The sequence below is a fragment of the Drosophila sechellia genome, chromosome 3R (genome assembly GCF_004382195.2).
Source record: "Drosophila sechellia strain sech25 chromosome 3R, ASM438219v1, whole genome shotgun sequence".
Classification (NCBI taxonomy): Eukaryota; Metazoa; Arthropoda; class Insecta; order Diptera; family Drosophilidae; genus Drosophila; species Drosophila sechellia.
In genome coordinates this window covers 28,329,677-28,350,965 of record NC_045952.1, presented here as the reverse complement: position 1 = coordinate 28,350,965, position 21,289 = coordinate 28,329,677, and the positions used below count along the sequence as shown (strand labels likewise).

Sequence of the window (21,289 nt, the reverse complement as noted above, 5' to 3'; positions counted from 1 at the left end):
AAGCTAGACAAAAAATAAACAACGCAGAGGCTTGTACAACAATGTACAGAACGTAAACTTATCAGTGCTTCATGATTTGCAAATCAGTTAAAAATACAATAAATTTAATGTTAAATACTATTCATTGGCTGTGTTGGGTCATGCAGCCGCCAAAATTGGGCAGTAGACTAATGTCAAACTTGTTAATATTTAAGCCAAATTAGCAGTAGCATGCCCATAGTGCAAACCGCTGCTCTCGCACGCATTTATCTGTGCGGCGCTCATTCCTTTGTTGTTGTTAGCTACCTACGCTAAGCTTGGGCGCTGCATTTCGGCTGCCTGCCCGCCAGTTGCAAATTCGTCGTGCTTCGGAAAAGAGTTACTTACTTATTGTCGCTATCGCTATTTCGCAAAATAAAACTGTCGTAGTAAAAACAAACTTTTTCGGTTTTTTATTATTCTCAACAGCTATTGAAAAAGCTCAATAGCTCAACATTGGTGACCCCGACGTGATCAGTGTTAATTTGCATACATTAATTTATGCACTTATCGCGTTTATAAATAAATATAAATACATTAAAGCGCAATCGGTTGGACAAGTTAGTGGAGATTTCGGTGATAGTGGCTGTGTTTAAGCGAGCTAGCATTGCGTATATACAAACATTGCTACATATAGCTACGTGCATTGACCCCGCTTGCATTTTCGGCCTCTATTTTGTGCTCATCTTCCCGCTGAACCGAATCAAAAGCGATTTGTTGCGATGCCCGCTGAAGGTGAAAAAAACAGGGTGACCTTTTTGAAGCGCAAAGCCAATGCGCTGTTCAGCAGGTTGCAGAGGCTACAAACGTCGCTGTCTAATGAGACGCTAAGCGGATACGACGAATCCACTCTCACGGTGAGGTTGGAGCATATTGATGAGCTGCAAAGTGCCTTCAATGTTCTGCATACAGAACTGGAGGAATTGGACTTCGACGAAATTGGCAGTGAAATGAGCGAGTCTTTCGATGAATTCATCGTTGAATTCAAGGCTAGTGTGCGCGCGGAAATAGCCAAACGCAATGTGCATTTCGCGCCGCACTAAACGCTTGCGGAAGGTGTTGTGCCCCACCAGTGTAGTGGTCCTCAAACGCAGCCGCGGCCGAGGCCGATGCCGTTGCCTCCTGTGCAGCTGCCAACGTTTGGCGGAGGCTACGCAAACTGGGCGGATTTTTATTCCGTGTTCACGAGCATAATCGACAGCCATCCGGACCTCTCCAACATTGAGAAATTTCAACATCTGCGGTCATGTTTGAGGGATTCAGCGCTGGAAACTATCCGATCATTGGAGATTTCAAACAGCAATTACGAAGCGGCTTTAGAGTTGCTTCAAAAAAGGTTTGATAACCGGCGTCTCGTTTTTCAGGCGCACATTACCGAGATTCTGGGCTTAAAGGTAGTACGGAATGGGTCAGTGGCATCGCTTCGGGAATTGTCGGACAAGTTTAACGCTCACATTCGTGCGTTGAAGGGTTTGGGCACCACTGAGCAAATCGCTGGCTGCATCATAGTGCAAGTGCTGCTGCAAAAGCTGGATGCGGCGAGCCAAGCTAAGTGGGAGGAGCGCCTGGAGGATCCGGTCTTTGCCAACCTTATTCCGTCGTGGGAATCGATGGCTGCATTCCTGGAGCAGCGATGTAGGACTTTGGAGGCCGTGGATTGCGCCATGGCAACCTATGCGCCAGGCGTTCAGGTGGCCAGAAATCGCTCGACGCTAGTTGCTACCACCCAAAATTCTCTTGGTTGCATGCTTTGCCATAGTGCAGAGCATGCCATATATTATTGCTCGCAATTTAGAGACTTAGCGCCAGTAGATCGGCTGCGCGAGGCAAAGAGACTAGCACTTTGCCTAAATTGCCTAAGGACAGGTCATCAGCTACGGCAATGCAGCTCGAGCCGCTGCCGCACCTGTGGAATCAGGCATCATACGCTGCTCCATCTGGATGATCCGCCTTCCTCGCAGCCACATGTTCCGGTGTCTTCAAGCTCCCACACTGAGACTTCTGCCCCGCTTTCGACTTCTTCTACTCTAATTGCCCAGGATCTCGGTAGTGACCTTGTGCTGCTAGCCACTGCAACCGTTCTAGTGCAGAATCGGTCGGGACTGTTCGTTCCCTGCAGGGCCTTGTTAGATTCTGGCTCTCAACTGCACTTGGTCACCTCTCGGTTTGCAAATCAACTGCAACTCAAAAGGTCGAGGTCGTCCGGCTCCGTCACTGGAATCGGGGATTCCAATTTCGCGACTGATGGATTCTCGGTAGGAATTGCGATTCGGTCTGTCGCTTCGGATTTCTCAACAAGCATAACAGCAGTTATCGCTCCCAATATCACGGATCGCCAGCCAAGTTTTAATGTGGACATTGGGGACTGGAAGATTCCAGAAAACCTGCAGCTCGCCGACCCGGATTTTTATAAAGCTCAACGTGTTGACCTGTTAATAGGAGCTAGCCTGTTTTATGAGCTGCTGTGCGTAGGCCAGATAAAGTTGTTGCCAGGACTGCCCCTGCTTCAAAAAACTCGTCTGGGCTGGGTCGTGTCTGGAGGCTGCGCGCGCCCTTGCGGTAGCGTCTTAATAGCTTCACGCGTTCCTTCTTCAGCCAGCAAGGAAAGCAGGATTGATGTTGAACTTGATTCACTTCTGCAGCGCTTTTGGGATGTAGAAAATTGTCCCGGCCCAATAGTTCAAGCCACTAAGGAGGACCTAGATTGCGAGGCCCACTTTGTTAAAAATTACACCCGACTGCCAGCTGGCGATTACTCGGTACGGTTGCCGCTAAAACTCCATTTGGACTCTTTAGGAGATTCCTATCCTCAGGCTTTGCGGAGATTCTTGTCGCTGGAAAGGAAGCTTACAAAGCACCCTGGCTTGAGGGTTAAATATGCGGCGTTCATGAAGGAGTATCGTGATCTGGGACATATGTCGCCTGTGCCCGCCTCCGAGGTCAGCTCGTGCCGATATTTTTTGCCACATCATTGCGTCATGAAGGAGGATAGCACTACCACCAAGCTTCGCGTTGTCTTTGACGGATCAGCTGCCACTTCCACTGGTTACTCGCTTAACGATGTGTTAATGGCTGGCCCGGTCATCCAGCCCAAGCTATTTCACATCCTGATTCGATTTCGCTCACACCCAGTTGCCGTTACAGGAGACATATGTAAAATGTACCGATGTGTAAAGGTCGCGCAAGAAGATAGCTATTTGCAGTGCATTGTATGGAGGGACTCCCCGATCGATGACCTTCAAGTATACAAACTCGATACAGTTACCTACGGCACCAAACCAGCCTCCTTCTTGTCCGTAAGGGCTATGCAGCAGTTGTCAATCGATGAGCAGGCATCGTTTCCCATTGGATCAGAAATCCTTCGGCGTGATTTCTACGTGGATGATCTTATCTCCGGCTCAGGCACGGTAAAGGATGCTATCAGCATAATGCAACAGACGACTGGCATTCTTGCGAAGGGCAAGCTCAAGCTAAGGAAATGGTGCTCTAACATTCCGCTTGTGCTGGAGGGTGTGCCCGCCGAAGACAAGGAGTCATTCATGAAGTTTGAAGATGGTAGCGATTTCACCAAAACTTTAGGTCTCGCTTGGGATCCCGCCTCCGACCAGCTATTGTTTTCGTTCTCTGCCTTTCAGTCGCCACTGAGACCCTGCAGGCGCTCTGTTTTGTCTGCGATCGCTAAATTTTACGATCCTCTCGGCCTGGTCGGTCCGGTAATTACAAGGTGTAAAATCTTTTTGCAGCAGCTCTGCAAGGAAAAGCTGTCCTGGGATGAAAGCCTCCCGGAAACTCATAACACGAAATGGCTTGATATATGTCGCAGTTTTGAAATAATAAGTCATGTTAGTTTCCCTCGGTTTGTGTTTAGCGCAGAGTCTGATCTTGAGGTGCATGGGTTTTGTGATGCAAGCATTGATGCCTATGGAGCCTGCGTTTATGTGGTTTCTAAAGGGAATCAAAGTTTTAGCCATTTGCTTTGTTCGAAGTCGCGCATAGCTCCGTTGAAGACCATAACAGTACCAAAGCTGGAGCTTTGTGGTGCGGATCTTCTGGCTAAAATCATGAGGGAAATAGTTGGCTTGAAAGTATTTAAAGGACGCTACTATTGTTGGTGCGACTCAACGGTGGCACTTTCCTGGATCCGAGATGAGCCCGCCAGGTTCAACATATTTGTGGCAAATAGGGTTGCTGCCATTCAGGAGCTGACAGATGTCACGGCTTGGCGGTATGTTCCAACAGCGTTAAATCCGGCTGACATCTTATCCAGAGGATCCCTGCCGTCTGAGCTTAGCGAATCGTCACTCTGGTCGCATGGACCCGCCTATCTTACGGAGCCTGAAAGAGATTGGCCAACAGCTGTTTGTCCTGACAAACCGGTGCTTGAGCTTCGTCGAAGTGTGTTCATCGTAAAGTCGCCGTACGTGGATGTAATTGCTAGCTCCAAATTCGCAAATTCTTTCCCCTCACTGCAACGAGTATTTGCATACATTTACAAATTTTGTAATGGAATTCGTCATCCTGGGCTCACCGTCGCACACCTTCAAGAGGGTACTCATATGATGCTGCGGTTGGTGCAGCGCGCGAATTTATGGGAGGACCTGCTGTCCCTAAAAACGCTGGGAAGAGTTTCCTCGTCTAGTCCCATATCATCGCTCTCGCCGTTCCTGGATCAATTTGGACTTCTTAGAGTAGGCGGTCGCCTTCGGAATTCGTCGTTGGACTTTGATGGCCGCCACCCGAAAATCCTTCCAAGGTCCCATCCGGTGACTCTAGCAATTATCTCGCATACCATGAAAGCAATCTTCATGCCGGACCTCGGGCTCTTCTGGGTGCAATTCGATCCCAATATTGGCCTATTGGGGGGAGGAAGACGGTTACCAAGGCCGTGAACAGGTGCATCAGATGTTTCCGGAGTAAGCCGCGGCTGATAGAGCACATAATGGCGGACCTTCCCAAGGAGCGCTTGGAAGGATCTCATGCTTTTGAGGTGACTGGTATAGACTTCTGTGGACCCTTCTTTCACAAGTCGGATAGTCGCAACAAGCCCGCTGTTAAATGCTACGTCTGCGTGTTTATATGCTTTGCAACCAAGGCAGTGCACCTGGAGCTGATCAAGGATCTCTCGACAGCTGCGTTTCTGTGCGGACTCAAGAGGTTCATATGCACCCGGCGGAAGCCGAAGCAAATTTGGTCAGACAACGCCACCAACTTTGTCGGCGCCAAAAATGAACTTCTGGAGCTTCGAAGGTTATTTCTCAGCAGCGAGCATCAAGGCTCCGTTCAGAATTTTTGCCTTTCGGAGACGATTGACTGGCGGTTCATCCCTCCACGGTCGCCCCATTTCGGTGGACTTTGGGAGGCAGCGGTGAAAACGGCCAAACATCATTTCTACCGCGCTGTGGGTACGGCGGCTCTGACCTTCGACGAGCTGAGGACGCTGGTGTGCCACATCTCGGCAGTTATTAACTCCAGACCTTTAGTTCCCATTTCAGAGAACCCTGCCGATCTAGATGTCCTCACTCCGGCGCATTTTCTCAATGGTGGTCCGCCTTCATCGTTTGACGAGCCAGATATAACGGGCCTAAACTATAATCGGCTTGACTCTTGGCAGCGCATCTCCTTTCTTCAGCAAATATTTTGGTCGCGATGGAAGGAAGAGTACTTGACGTTGCTCCAGCAGCGTTCCAAGTGGCGCACCCCAAAGCCTGGCGTAGCCGTGGACAACGTCGTTCTTGTTAAGGACGAGAATCTACCCCCAATGAGATGGCCTTTGGCGAGAGTCATGCAGTTAATTCCTGGCAGAGACGGCGTCGCTCGAGTTGCAGAATTGAGGACCGCGTCTGGAGTAATAAGACGGGCAGTGAACAAGCTGTGTCTGCTTCCCCTTGAGGACTCTGTTGGAACACAAGCTTCCAACGGGGGGAGGATGTTGGGTCATGCAGCCGCCAAAATTGGGCAGTAGACTAATGTCAAACTTGTTAATATTTAAGCCAAATTAGCAGTAGCATGCCCATAGTGCAAACCGCTGCTCTCGCACGCATTTATCTGTGCGGCGCTCATTCCTTTGTTGTTGTTAGCTACCTACGCTAAGCTTGGGCGCTGCATTTCGGCTGCCTGCCCGCCAGTTGCAAATTCGTCGTGCTTCGGAAAAGAGTTACTTACTTATTGTCGCTATCGCTATTTCGCAAAATAAAACTGTCGTAGTAAAAACAAACTTTTTCGGTTTTTTATTATTCTCAACAGCTATTGAAAAAGCTCAATAGCTCAACAGGCTGCAATTCATAAAATCATTTTCTACGTGGGGGTACATTCAATTTGCTTAAACAAATAATTATCTTATCGGTGCCATAAAGCAAATCAGCATTGATACTATTGATTTTTACGATCATGTTGACGGCTGAGAGATATAATTTTAATACTGATGGCCATAAAATGGATTTCATTCCGCAATCTTGACGGTTTCCGTTGGGGAGACAGTGAAAGTGCAACCTGCTACGCAAACCCAGGGAAAATGAGCTCTTTCGCTTTTCTCGTGGAAAACTGAGCACATAACTCACAAGGGTCCTTAAAAGCTAAATAAGGCAGGAGTTCTGTTGGAGGCCAATGAATCATTGAGTGCAACCCAGTTGTACACTGCAGAAAATCATGTACACACTCAAGATAGCATCTAGCTTATGGGAACTTATTAAAAGAATGTGCATTTAGCCACATTTGTGCAATGAGGAGTACCTTTATATAATTACGAGAATGCCATCCAGGTATTTTCAGCTATGGCCTCTAATTAATTCGCACTTAATGAGTTCCTCTCGGCAGCTTGACTTTAATTTTGAAATTCCTTGGGCCACCACCACCACTTCCTCTTCCCTTGGAAGCCATGCGAGTGGAGTGTGGAGTGCATTGGCCCCGCTAAAAACCCCGTACGACTTGAACACGTACGATGCCATTCCGCCCGGAGCTCCATTGAACCCCACCTTTCGAACACACATCCATCTCAAAGGACTGCTCCGTGGAAGTGGGCTTGTTCCATTTCCTTTGCTCCGCCTTTGGCCAGGAGCTGGCATTTAGTTCCAAGTGCATTGACATACAAAAGCCCTGCGAGCGCCCTGAAGTAGGCAACATTCAAGGCTCAAGACGCTCGGCTGCCAAGGACGCGTTGGGATTCCACGGGGTCTTAGATGTCCCCCCGTTCAGATTAATCAATATTCATCAATCACACAGTCAGAATCACTGACCCAGTGCCCAAAAGGCATTCGAAAACATTTCAAATCCGTAGATACTCGACTGTAAACTGCAGGTGTGATGTGTTTCCTGCCTCTGTTGGTTACCCAAAAGCTTAAAAGCTTGCCTTTTCTCCTATTTTTGAGGGCTATTTACTTAGAACAGCCAGATTTTGAATAGCTTTTCTCGGTGAATCGTTCTAGGATATGATCACAAGTCCATGAATCCCTATTTACACGCAAATTAACACCCTCCTGCTTCTTTTTGAATATTAAGTAGCTTTGACTTTTGGCTTGAATAGGTGTCAAAAAGTATGCAAAGTGATCTGTATTAAATAGGTGTCTTAATTTGATACCTAAACTGTATGTATCATTTCATCCAAATATGTACATTAAGCACCTTTTGCACTTCACTTACATATAAACCCACTGGGCAGTATGGATTTTCAGACATCAAAGTGGTGCGATTCCGTTGCTGGGGCTTCGAAAATCGAAAGTCGCTCATCACGTGCCCTGCAACCACAAATGGACGATACATTTCTGAGCTGAAATCGCTGAAATCGGTTGCTGCCTCCAATTGCAGCCCCACAACTACCGAAGTGCGGTCAAATGGGCCCATTGACTTGGGGTCCGCCCGCCCACACATTGACCGAGTTTTAGCCACATTGGGCACTAATGTAATTAGTGGAATATAGCGACCCGTAGCTGCCACTTTTCAGCAGTGCAACGCGGCTAATTGGAGGCGGAACATCGCCACGATGGAACACTAAAGGATACAGTGCGCGAAAGGATTACGCCAAGGCTCCCCGAGGAGCAGGGATAGATGCCCACAGTGTTTGTGAGATGTGAAGTGACCGAGTGATCCGATCCTGATTATCGCGTTCGCATAGACCAGTAAATCAGTGCAGATATGGGCAGCAATACGGAATCCGATGCCGAGAAGGCGTTGGGCTCTCGCCTGGATTACGATCTGATGATGGCCGAGGAGTACATCCTCAGCGATGTGGAGAAGAATTTCATATTGTCCTGCGAGCGGGGTGACTTGCCAGGTGTCAAGAAGTGAGGCCTCCTCATAATAGCTTCGAGTAACTCGGCTAATATGATTTCGTCCTTGAAGGATCCTCGAGGAGTACCAGAGCACGGACAAATTCAACATTAACTGCACGGACCCCATGAACCGCTCCGCCCTCATTTCGGCCATCGAGAACGAGAACTTCGACCTGATGGTGATCCTGCTGGAGCATAACATCGAGGTGGGCGACGCCCTGCTGCACGCCATCTCGGAGGAGTATGTGGAGGCCGTGGAGGAGCTGCTGCAGTGGGAGGAGACCAACCACAAGGAGGGCCAGCCCTACGTAGGTTACATCCTGCCGCAGGATACGCCGCCACTCTTACTCTTTTCCCCTCCTTTGGCAGAGCTGGGAGGCGGTGGACCGCTCCAAGTCCACCTTCACCGTGGACATCACGCCTCTTATCCTGGCTGCCCACCGCAATAACTACGAGATACTCAAAATCCTCCTGGATCGCGGGGCAACGCTGCCCATGCCGCACGACGTCAAGTAAGTGGTGGTGTAGAGATGCAGCTGTTCGGTGATGTGGCTATGTACTGAGCTTCCTCGTCCTTCGAGCGGCACGTTCCATTGTTTGTCCATTTGGCAACACACTTATGTAGCACATCGTTGTGTGCCTCTAATTTTAGATAATTGCGGGTAAATTAGGGTGAAACATTTAAACAGGGTGTGATGTTGTGTGTGGGAAGAGAAGGTCCTTGAATGTCCTTAAATGGGGTCAATTACCTGAATCCTTTTACAGCTTCATAAATGTCCTTGCTAGGAGAGGAAGTCCTTTGTGCTACTTTCAGACTGATTAATATAAATATAATAAATTTATTAATATAGAACTCCTTGGCTCAGTTACAAGGTATATAACATCGCTTAATCTCAATTGCTCCTAGGTGCGGTTGCGATGAGTGTGTAACCTCCCAGACGACGGACTCCCTGCGCCACTCGCAGTCGAGGATCAACGCATACCGCGCCCTGTCCGCCAGCTCGCTGATAGCGCTCAGCTCCCGGGACCCTGTACTGACCGCCTTCCAGTTGTCCTGGGAACTCAAGCGCCTGCAGGCGATGGAATCGGAGTTTCGTGCCGAATACACGGTACGGTAGTAGTGTGCAATGTAAGCGGTGGCCAGTGTGCCACTAGAGTCCATGCGAATGCGAATGCGAGCCTTTGTTTGTGTTTGCCCAACAGGAGATGCGTCAGATGGTGCAGGACTTCGGGACCTCGCTCCTGGACCACGCACGCACATCCATGGAGCTCGAGGTGATGCTCAACTTCAACCACGAGCCATCCCACGACATCTGGTGCCTTGGCCAGCGGCAAACCCTGGAACGACTGAAGCTGGCCATTCGCTATAAGCAGAAGACGGTGGGTTCGGACTAATCCTTGCATAATAAGGAACTGTAAAGGTTACAGGGTTATAGCTAGATACCCATGCCTAACCTAGACTAACTGGGATTTAATAGCTTTATACACAGAAACAAACTGATCTTACCTCCCTGCTTGAATTTAAAAATTGTACTCCCCCTCCTAGTTTGTGGCACATCCAAACGTCCAACAATTGTTGGCCGCGATTTGGTACGACGGTCTGCCGGGATTCCGGCGCAAGCAGGCCTCCCAGCAGCTAATGGACGTCGTGAAGCTGGGATGCAGCTTCCCCATCTACAGCTTGAAGTACATCCTGGCCCCGGATTCCGAGGGGGCCAAGTTCATGCGCAAGCCCTTTGTCAAGTTCATCACGCACTCCTGCTCCTACATGTTCTTTCTGAGTGGGTAAAGCGGGTGCTTAATACTCCATCCATCTAAATATGCGCCCATTCACAGTGCTCCTGGGTGCTGCGTCCCTGAGGGTGGTGCAAATCACCTTTGAACTCCTCGCCTTTCCCTGGATGCTGACCATGCTGGAGGATTGGCGCAAACACGAGAGAGGTTCCCTACCGGGTCCCATAGAACTGGCAATCATTACCTACATAATGGCTCTGATATTTGAGGAACTGAAATCTTTATACTCGGACGGCTTGTTTGAGTACATCATGGATCTTTGGAACATAGTGGACTACATATCGAACATGTTCTATGTGACGTGGATTCTTTGTAGAGCCACCGCTTGGGTAATCGTCCATGTGAGTCTATATGAATCAAATGAATCAATTGGAGTAACTGAAAGTAATGGATTTCAGCGCGATCTCTGGTTCCGGGGTATAGATCCTTACTTCCCGAGGGAGCACTGGCATCCGTTCGATCCAATGCTTCTATCAGAGGGTGCCTTTGCTGCCGGAATGGTCTTCTCCTATCTGAAGCTCGTCCACATCTTCTCCATTAATCCCCACCTGGGACCCTTGCAAGTTTCACTCGGTCGCATGATAATCGACATCATCAAGTTCTTCTTCATATACACACTGGTGTTGTTTGCCTTCGGATGTGGTCTCAACCAGTTGCTATGGTACTACGCTGAGCTGGAGAAGAACAAGTGCTATCACCTGCATCCCGATGTGGCTGACTTTGATGACCAGGAGAAGGCTTGTACCATCTGGCGAAGATTTTCCAAGTATATTACATTTATTTCTATGTACTATGATCATATTGGCAACCCATTTCAATTTACTTTAGCTTATTCGAAACATCACAATCGCTCTTCTGGGCCTCCTTTGGCCTGGTCGACCTGGTCTCCTTCGATCTGGCGGGAATCAAGAGCTTCACTCGCTTCTGGGCACTGCTGATGTTTGGCTCCTATTCGGTTATCAACATCATTGTGCTCCTCAACATGCTGATTGCCATGATGTCCAACTCCTACCAAATCATCTCGGAGCGAGCCGACACCGAGTGGAAGTTCGCCCGATCCCAGCTGTGGATGAGCTACTTCGAGGATGGCGGCACCATTCCACCGCCCTTCAACCTCTGTCCCAACATGAAGATGTTGAGGAAGACGCTGGGCCGAAAGCGACCGTCACGAACCAAGAGCTTCATGGTAAGATACACTAAGAGAAATTTAATACGTTAGTTTAAGTGTTATACAAAGCCACACCTATATTAAGATATATTAAATTCAGTCCACTCTACATTAAAATGATATTTCAAATCATATTACTTTTAAATGTAAGTAACATTTCGAAAGTTCAATTTTTTCAAGTTGAATCACCAATGAATCACAGTGAGAGGTGGCTCACAATCAATACAAATCTTAAGCGAAATCATTTTCAATCAAGCCCATGCAGAGCTATCTGTGAGTCAAAGTGACGTCTAATATATCCTTTCTGTGTCCTTCCACCCCTTAATGCTCTCTGTTCCAACTCCCAGCGAAAGTCCATGGAACGGGCACAGACGCTGCATGACAAAGTGATGAAGCTGCTGGTCAGGAGGTACATTACGGCGGAGCAGAGGCGGCGGGACGATTACGGCATTACCGAGGATGATATCATTGAGGTGCGCCAGGACATCAGCTCCTTGCGGTTCGAGTTGCTGGAGATTTTCACCAACAATAGCTGGGATGTACCCGACATTGAGAAGAAGTCGCAGGGTAAGGGAAGCCTACCCACATCCAAATTGGCAACTCCCACATGTTTTAAGATAATAGTTATTCATTCAATAAAGTTTACCCCTCGATAATAATTTGAAATATGTTGTGCTAGAAAGATACATAGCTAGAAAGAATTTTAAGTAGCAAATCCACAAAAAATTATTACTTAAACTTACTTTTGAAGGAGTTGCTCGAACCACCAAGGGCAAGGTGATGGAACGTCGCATCCTTAAGGACTTCCAGATTGGCTTCGTCGAGAATCTGAAGCAGGAGATGAACGAATCTGAGAGCGGACGAGATATATTCTCATCGCTGGCCAAGGTCATCGGCAGAAAGAAGACCCAGAAGGGGTAGGTCCAGTTAAATATTTAAGACCCTTTGAGTAATGGTTATTATGCTCAATAGAGACAAGGATTGGAACGCCATTGCGAGGAAGAATACTTTCGCCTCCGATCCCATTGGCTCCAAGCGCTCCTCCATGCAACGTCATAGCCAACGAAGCTTGAGGAGGAAGATCATCGAGCAGGCGAATGAGGGTCTCCAGATGAACCAGACCCAGTTGATTGGTAAACTACCAAAGATGTGCCCAATTTATATATTTTTCTAAAAACCCTTGATCTCCTCCAGAGTTTAATCCCAACTTGGGTGATGTGACGCGTGCAACAAGAGTGGCTTATGTCAAGTTCATGCGGAAGAAGATGACTGCCGACGAGGTTTCCTTGGCCGATGATGAGGCTCCAAATGGCGAAGGCGAAAAGAAGCCACTGGATGCCTCTGGGGTACGTTTCAATCAAAATATATGTATTCCACATCCCTGGCTAATATATAATCTCACATGCAGTCCAATAAGTCCATAACTAGTGGTGGAACTGGAGGAGGGGCTTCTATGCTGGCTGCAGCTGCTCTAAGAGCATCGGTCAAGAATGTGGATGAAAAATCCGGAGCCAGTGACAAGGATCAGAAATCCGATGGCAAGCCCGGCACGATGGGCAATCCAACGGATGACAAGAAGCCAGGTGATGATAAGGATAAGCAGCAGCCCCCCAAGGACTCCAAGCCGCCAGCAGGTGGTCCCAAGCCCGGGGATCAGAAGCCAAATCCGGGTGCGGGAGCTCCAAAGCCACAAGCAGCTGGCACTATCAGCAAGCCCGGTGAGCCACAAAAGAAGGACGCTCCGGCACCACCAACCAAACCTGGAGACACCAAGCCTGCTGCGCCGAAGCCTGGAGAACCCGCCAAGCCCGAGGCCGCTGCCAAAAAGGAGGAGTCTTCCAAGACCGAAGCTAGCAAGCCGGCAGCCACAAATGGAGCAGCAAAGAGCGCAGCTCCCTCCGCTCCTTCGGATGCCAAGCCGGACTCCAAACTAAAACCTGGAGCAGCTGGAGCCCCAGAAGCAACCAAGGCAACCAATGGGGCCTCGAAGCCGGACGACAAGAAGAGCGGTCCGGAGGAGCCCAAAAAGGCTGCAGGAGACTCTAAGCCAGGAGACGATGCCAAGGACAAGGATAAGAAACCCGGCGACGATAAGGACAAGAAACCTAGCGACGACAAAGACAAGAAACCTGCCGACAATAATGATAAGAAGCCAGCTGATGACAAGAACAAGAAGCCGGGTGACGATAAGGACAAGAAGCCGGGTGACGATATGGACAAGAAGCCGGGTGATGATAAGGACAAGAAGCCTGCCGATGACAAGGACAAGAAGCCAGGAGCAGCTCCTCTTAAGCCGGCGATCAAGGTGGGTCAGAGCAGTGCCGCAGCTGGCGGAGAACGAGGCAAATCCACGGTCACAGGACGCATGATCTCCGGCTGGCTCTAAACCGCGCCTGGAATCCACTTGCATAGCCATTAATTAGTTAAGTCCTTTGTTTGTGTCAACAATAAACGAAACTCAAGTACCATAGTTCCGCAACTTGTTGCTAAGGGCCACCTGTTGCTAGCAACATCTCATTTGCATCGCAGCAACATTCATCATCCGCCCCGTTGTTCCGATGGCAATTTGTTTGCCTGCCATCCATCCGCCAGCTTTTCTGGCCTATAAAAGAACGTGAACTTCGACCAGAGGAATCAGAAAAACAGTGACCGTTCCAAGGATAACATCAGACAGAATAACATATTCGCCAAGCCAGTGTTTCATCCTAAAAAGTCTTGCAAATATGAAATCTATGTTGGTCCACATAGTTCTAGTGATTTTCATAATCGCCGAATTCAGTACAGCTGGTGAGTGGTAGAAACATTACAAAAACCCCTTTAAGGAAATCTTTAACATCAAACTAGTCTTTCTCGACTAAATGCTGCAGCTATCTATTGGTTAACTTTAAAGTGAAACTAGTTAAATGCTCTTTAATAATGTTCAATAATATTTTGCAGCACCTTTAAAAGAAAAAGGTAAAGGTAAAGACGCCTTTCCAATTATTTATTAAAATGTTCTACTTAGAAAAGTTGTTTGTTATTATTTTATTAACTTCTTTTAATAATTAAAGCACTTCTTGAAGAGGCATGCAATTTAAGTCTTACACAGTGACTTTTTATATCAAGCTCTTTAAACCAAAAAAGGAGATATATTTCAAATCTAACCGCTGAAATAATAAAAGCCACTTAAAAAGAGTCAAGTAAGAAAGAAATATTTGTGTTACCCTAAAAAGGAGGCAAAAAAACTCAATTGTCATCAAGAAATTCAAATTTAATAAAGGTTTTGATCACAAAAAGGTTTAATAAAAATCATTAAGTCACTTGAGTTACTTTGGCGGTTAGGGTACGAAAATAGCTTATTCCACGGAGACTTAAGAACAAAAAGATGAGAACCTTTGAATAAATTGCAATCCCCAAACACTCCATTCAGAGACGGACCACGACAAGAACCGACGAGGTGCCAACATGGGGCTCTATGCCTTTCCGCGCGTTGGGCGCAGCGATCCCAGTCTGGCCAACAGTCTGCGCGACGGATTAGAGGCCGGGGTCCTTGACGGTATTTACGGAGATGCCTCCCAGGAGGATTACAATGGTAAGTCGCTGCGGCCGGATACGGTTGACTAATTGGTCCTAACGCCCGGCGGACGCGTGTGCCATTCCAGAGGCTGATTTCCAGAAGAGGGCCAGTGGTCTGGTAGCCTTCCCACGCGTGGGCCGCGGAGACGCCGAGCTGAGGAAGTGGGCCCACCTCCTGGCTCTGCAACAGGTGCTGGACAAGCGCACGGGACCCAGCGCCTCCTCGGGATTGTGGTTCGGTCCCCGGCTGGGAAAGCGCAGTGTGGACGCCAAGTCGTTTACGGACAGCTCCAAGGGACAGAAGGAACTCAACTAGACCCACTGACTCCCAATGGCGAAGGCCCCCTTTTGACACTCTGAATGTCGTGGACACTTTTGTATGTCAAAGAGAACGCTTCTAATTGAATATTGTAACGGGTATACAGCAAATATGTTTTTCGGTCAAATATATATTATGAATAAGGGCTGGTGAGAGCTTGTAATTAATGTCTTTGCGTGTCCTTCTTGCCATTTCAAGTATGTAAATATAATAAATCATATAAAGTAGCCTGCTCAAGTACCGCCTTACAACTGGGTTGCCTTTGGAGTATTAAGAAAAGTTTATTCAAAATGTATTGCAAACAGTTTTGGTTCGGACATGAATGATACACCATACACCACCATGACCTGGCTAAGATCATCCGTTGTGGCCTCTACTCCTGCTGTTGCTTGAACTTTCGCAGTTCGGACTGTATGGCCTCGATAAGTGGCGCAGTTCCCGTTCCACTGCCGGATGGAGCAGTCGCATCCAATCTGGCCTCCATCCTCTGGAAGGGTCCTGCGCTCACGGGACGATTCAGGGTGGACTGGGAGCTGTACATACTCCCACCTCCCCAGGCACTGTAAGTGGGCGACGGAGGTTGCGTCGAGTGCGCCGACTTGGACGTCTTCTCCGGCTGAGCGGTGGCCGGACGTTCAGCTAAGCTCTTGGGTTCCGCCGAAGGATGAAAGCTGGAATATCAAGGAATTTAAGTGAGAGTTAGAGGTATTTCCAGGATAGATCCGCACCTCGGCAACCCCGCAGATGAGCCCCTGTGCTCGCGCTTCGTGGCCCTCCGATTGTTGGTGAAATTCTGGGTGGGCAGGGGCATGGGTATGTCGTCCTGGCTGGAGTACATCTGCAGGGCACCCTCCAGGAGCCCCTCGTAGTGGTTTCTAATGGCCGACGGATTGTGCAGCGGACTGGGGTTGTAGTCGGCATAGGACTGGGCCTCTGGGGAAGATCGATTGGAGAAGTTGAGTACGATAGGCGGGGGAATGACTTTACCAGGTCGACTGATATGGAGAGGACTGGAGAGGTGGGTATCTACGTTGTTAGTAGCTACGCTATGGTTATCGGGTTATCAGGATTGGTGCAAGCAATAACAATAACTATATCAACGACTACGGGTTGTCCTAGTAACGCGACTTGGCCCCAAATCGAACGTCGCCATCGTCCTCATCGTCATCGTTATTGTTACTTTTTGGGGTTTCTCCGCCCGGCTCACCCTGCGTCTGTTTCTTTTTGTGCCGCTCCCAGACCACGGGACCCACGACTCCCGGATCCGGATTGTCGCTGTGCGAAGCGGAACGGACATTCCTCACCGACGGCGGTGCCTTGGGACTGGGAAAACTGGCGATGGTGGCTATGGTGGTGTCCTTGCTGCCCTGCGACTTGTGGGATCGCAGGGATCTTGTGGAGTTGTGAGGCGCTACTGCGTTCACGTTGTCGTAGTAGGTGACGAAGACGGGATCCAGTACGCGGTTCAGGGGTTCCGGCAGGGTACTCTTGGGAAAGGCCCGAACCGAAGCCATCGACAGGAAGGATCCCACACTGGCCGTATCCGACTTGTCAGATGGCTGCAGATTCCGGATGATCTCGCTATTGATGGCCTCGGCGGACGCCCCTCTGCCGGTTTTTTGGGTCAGCAACTTGTTCCGGTGGTAGTTGTTGTGCGGATTGAAGGTCTCGCTTCGTTGGAAGTTCTCGTAGCTGCGGCGCATAACTTCGGGGGACTCCTCAGCGGAGGAATGACCCGCCAGAGAACCCTGGACCGGACTCGTTTCCAGGGAGCCCACTCGGTTCTCGTTCAGGTAGCGTCTTCTGGACTTGTGTCGCATTTTGTCGCTCTTCTTCTCCGACACCACGGATGTGTAAACGGTTTCCTCGTGACCTTCGGCTCGATCGTACTGATGGCGCCGCTTATGGGCGTCAAACAAGCGGGCAGCCTTGTCGTCCAGGATCCTTTGGACATCGGCACTCGGCGGATTGATGGGGCAGTAAACGGAGGAATCGGAAGTGTTGTCCGTCGACGAGGAAATGGACTCTCGCCGGGATCGCGTGTCCTGCGGCGGAGCTGGAAAGCTGATGCGTGGCTCCCTCTCGTAGGAGAAGTTCCTAACTCCTGCCTCCCGGGATTGGGAATGTCCTGGACTCGGTTCTCCTTCGGTTCTCTCACTGGTCGTAGGTCGCATTGATTGACCATCGGAGAGCAGTTCGTTGCGGGAGGAGTTTCTGAAAAGGACATATACTTATTCCTTGTAAAAAATACTTTCATTTTGTAAAGGAACATACCTGTTGACTGCACTAAGTTCTCTTTGCCGGGACCGGGTTCGTCCCAGGAGTAGTACCGCCACGAGGAGCAGCATCAGCAGCAGGATGGCCAAGGAACTGATGACCACCAGGGCCACGTTGTTTTTGACCGAGTTGAAGAATCCAGCTTTTCCACTTCGAGGAGCCAAAGCTGTGGCCGTGGGCTCCCTGATGTAGGCTATATTAAAAAAAATATAAAAAATATATATCGGAATTATTGCAGATAAATCAACTCACGTTCAGATTTCATATATACGGCCTGTCCAAAAGTATTCACCGCTTCGGATTCACTGACCAGTTCCATGTCCTTTGCTGCTGTTGTGGCCAAAACAGGTCGACCATTCACCAGAACCGTGTAAATCAGCTCCGTTTGGTTGGCTATCGGTCGATCATTGCTGCTAAAAAAAAGTATAAATATAAAAAAACAAATATTACAAGAATTCATTAAAAACTTTAGATTGATGTCTATGTAAGTGCACTTTGTGGGTTAATAAAACTTATAATATTGTAACCTATTCGGCAGGCACTCACAATTTGAGGTTGACGTAGTTGTGCTCCTCCATGGTACCGAACCCATTGGTGTTGGTGCTCCACTTTTGCACATCCGCCTCGCTAATTTGCGTTAGGTTGTGTATGACAACTCTGACGTGCTCGTCCCTATAAAGTGGATGGGACTGGGACTGGGAATGGGGCAGGCTTTGGGGTTGGGTCTGGGCTGGTTCCGCCCCCTGTTGTTGCTCCCGTTGTTGTTGCACCGGCGGTTGCTTAGTCAACAAGGTTTCGTGCATTTCCCGCAACTTTTCCGATTTTCCATTCTGCTGTATGAGCTCCCAGGGGATTAGAGTAACGTATGCTCCATAATCTATCGATTCCGTGCTGGTCGAGGGTGTGACCCCCATTGGGAGCTGCTCCTCGGACTGCTCCTGCTCCTGCTCCTCCTGCGAGTGGCTGGCCCACTCGGTGTCTTCGCCCAGTCGCCTCACACTCTTTATGTAGTGCTGCTCGTCCTCGTCCTGCATGTCCAGTATTTCGACATCATCCGCTGGCGATCCCGTCGTGGTTTCCACTCTCGTCGGTGGCGTCAAAGACTTTCGACGTTCTCGAGGTGCCGGCAGGTTTACCCCTTCGATCTGTTGAGCTCCATTAATGCCAAGGTGGCGGGTTTGTTGTCTACTTGTGAGATGTATGTTGAGTACTTCTTTCATACCTTGTTTAAACTATTCTTACCTGGTAAAAGCCAGACGATATAGCCGTGCCAGCTTCTCCTCCAACGTGGGATTATCCTTGGCGGTATAGAATCCCGACATGACCGTCAGCAGCCAATAACGTCGGTCCGTGGCGGAGTAGTTCAGAGGAGGCATTCCTGGTCCACCCATGTCCCAGGTGCCGCCGCCATCATCTGGCTTGCAGTCCAGGCAAATGGGTATGTCGATCTCCTGGAAGTCAATCATTAACAGAGGTCCTTTGCTCGGAGTTAGCTCTCAGCTTTAACTTACATTGTTTCCATCCACATAGATGGTGGCCACCACCGTTTCGGTCTTGAAAACTGTTTCCTTGCCCTTGGTAATCCCCGTGTGCACCTTCTTCAGGAAATCCGGTGGCCCATCCCCCGAGCCAGTCCAAAAGAAGTCTTCTAAGTGGATTTCGTCCTTAACTTCTGGATAGTCATCGTCGTTGTTGTCTGGAAATGTCGTGGATTTATTTTCGGCTTACAAGTTTCTTGAACTTTCACCCCGTTTCCATAGAAAGTAAACAACACTCAGTATCTGATTTGATAACTTACAGAGGGGTTTTAAACTTATATTGGAAATAAATATATATATGTAGTTCCTATCCTAAAGTTGGACATATTACCGTGTCTTGCTCATCCTCCAAGTTGTATTAAGTGCTGTTTTTCGGTTTTATTACCCCTATTTTGGGAACAGGCTTTCGAGTTTGTTTGATCAATTGCACTAATGGCAACATATTTCCCACAATGAATGCAGTTCCACCGCACAAATTATGCTCCCGCGACAAGTTCGTCTATATGCATTGGATTTGGATGGTACCCCCTCCCCATGGACAACAAAAGCATAACTTATCGATTAGCACCTGCGTTTCCGAAAACCGAAAGACAGGAACTTGACAATTTGCTTGCGTGTTGGGCCCGCAATTAGGCATACACCTGCCTTGATTTGGCAGCTCGAATCACCTGGGTCAGTCCTCTTTGCCTTTCGGTTTTGCAATTAGCCCATATTGATTGTCCCAAATTTTTTGCTGCGGCCAGTGATGAATTTTGGTGGTATGGCTTGGCGGCTTTCAGCCAGTGCGTGAAGCAAGGGAAGCGTTAAAGGTCAAAATACTTGCACCGTAAAAGCGGCAGAACCTCTGGTTCTGGTCAAATATACATCGAAATTTCACTCGGCGGATGCTCAACTCACCGTGACTCAATTGTATAAGCGGCTGACCGAGCCGCGACTTTTGCGTAGCTCCACAATTGGATTGGAAGGCCAGAAGCGAGAAGGAAATGAGCAGAATCGCGGGATTTGCTTTCATTTTCACTGGATTATTTATGAGCGTTCTGGTCACTTTCGGGTGTTCCTAATTCGGGCCGCATTTCCCTTTCCACGTGGCTACAGCAACGGTGCGATGGTGGAAAAGTACACTCTATATGGGCGATATCCGAACTATTTGGAAAAGTTGATTCGACACCGTCGAACGTCGACCGGGAACTAAACGCTCCATTGTAATCCAAGCGTTGTCGGGGCTACATGGTGGTGCGGATGCGGGTGACATTGTTATAGCCCGCTCTCTGTTTGGGCCGCTTTATGCCTGGTCAGTTACCTGGGGCAACCGACACTTCCGCGGCAACAGGCACAAATCGGAAAAGCGCGCCAAGCCACAAAAACCCCTCTTCCCACAACAATGGAAAGCTTTCGCCGCCAAGTCCGACTTTGTCCCAACTTTTTGGGACAGCAGTGGATGGGTTAGATACAGCTTTACACAGCTACTACGTACAAAGTCCAGTCATGGTCTCAGTTTGGATTCACAAAAGCTCCTTTAACTATGTACAAAAGCTGGTTGTTACACGAAGAAGGTCTTGTAGAAACAGTCCAACGGTACTCGCAGCTTAAAAAGAACTTCCCAATCATATACGTTTCTTTATTATTAACCTTATAGATGATAATTTAAATATATACGAATATAAATAAATCAATATATTATTTATTATTTTATAATATTACATATTACGTTGAAGCTCATTTCTAAGGTTTATTTACATATGTACGACTAAGATTACAATTTCAAGAGACCTTCATACCATTGCTCGGAGTGCAGCTTTACTGTAAGCATAAAAAAGTGTTAAAAGCTTGATTAATTAACAATAATTAGCCATAGGTTTAAACAAGTTTCTTAGCTTGCTGAGATGGCAAACCAAGTGGCAGCATACATTTCGTGCCATACATGTGTATTTATTGTTGTTCTTCCTCCCATTTTCATTGTAATCATTAACTTGAGACGACCTAAGAAAGGGACGGCTAAGTATTGCAGGTGGCCTTCGTACTACTAATCGAGTAATTCGTGCACCCAAAAACACACTGATGAATGAATAGCAATTTCATAGTAATTTAATAAGGTTTCCCAAAGTAATAAATGCGATTACCGAGCGACTTCTGCAGAAAACGATGGGCAGCCTTCGTTTTATTACCGAAGGTATTTCATTTTTCGTTCGTCCGATGTATAGATGATTTATTATTAATAATTATGAAGACGCACTGAGTAAGTTCCCACCCACATCTTTTGCTAAACTTGTTTCCTTTGTCGATGTAGCTGCCCAATAAGCCAAATACGTCACACGAGCGTACAAGGTTCCCATGTAGGCTTACAAAAAACCCCCGA

General features: G+C 48.2%; 3 protein-coding genes across 6 annotated transcripts; 2 read left to right on the top strand and 1 right to left on the bottom strand.

The window, feature by feature from the left end:
- Window positions 1-7,955: 7,955 nt before the first annotated feature.
- On the top strand, window positions 7,956-13,714 carry LOC6612774 (transient receptor potential protein). Its single transcript, XM_002037239.2, has 14 exons — window positions 7,956-8,294; window positions 8,353-8,590; window positions 8,652-8,794; window positions 9,190-9,391; window positions 9,486-9,662; window positions 9,829-10,063; window positions 10,119-10,417; window positions 10,475-10,842; window positions 10,905-11,262; window positions 11,592-11,811; window positions 11,996-12,161; window positions 12,217-12,377; window positions 12,439-12,590; window positions 12,653-13,714. The coding sequence occupies exons 1-14, from the start codon at window positions 8,146-8,148 to the stop codon at window positions 13,628-13,630; spliced, it is 3,846 nt and encodes a 1,281-aa protein (XP_002037275.1). The 5' UTR covers window positions 7,956-8,145; the 3' UTR covers window positions 13,631-13,714.
- Window positions 13,715-13,817: 103 nt separating this feature from the next.
- Window positions 13,818-15,355, top strand: LOC6612773 (cardio acceleratory peptide 2b). Its single transcript, XM_002037238.2, has 3 exons — window positions 13,818-14,031; window positions 14,654-14,815; window positions 14,886-15,355. The coding sequence occupies exons 1-3, from the start codon at window positions 13,968-13,970 to the stop codon at window positions 15,113-15,115; spliced, it is 456 nt and encodes a 151-aa protein (XP_002037274.1). The 5' UTR covers window positions 13,818-13,967; the 3' UTR covers window positions 15,116-15,355.
- A 24-nt stretch (window positions 15,356-15,379) lies between these two features.
- On the bottom strand, window positions 15,380-20,132 carry LOC6612772. Of its 4 annotated transcripts, none has more exons than XM_032721282.1 (9): window positions 19,831-20,132; window positions 18,907-19,091; window positions 18,638-18,846; window positions 17,942-18,583; window positions 17,648-17,808; window positions 17,393-17,588; window positions 16,326-17,332; window positions 15,847-16,051; window positions 15,380-15,789 (listed from the first exon to the last, which is right to left on the bottom strand). In XM_032721282.1, exons 1-9 carry the CDS (start codon window positions 19,943-19,945, stop codon window positions 15,492-15,494), a joined length of 3,018 nt encoding a protein of 1,005 aa, XP_032577173.1. In that variant the 5' UTR covers window positions 19,946-20,132; the 3' UTR covers window positions 15,380-15,491. The 4 variants fall into 4 exon arrangements, with proteins under 4 accessions (XP_032577173.1, XP_032577175.1, XP_032577174.1 ...); XM_032721284.1 differs by having other exon boundaries at window positions 17,648-17,805; XM_032721283.1 differs by having other exon boundaries at window positions 17,942-18,580.
- Between the last annotated feature and the right edge of the window lie 1,157 nt (window positions 20,133-21,289).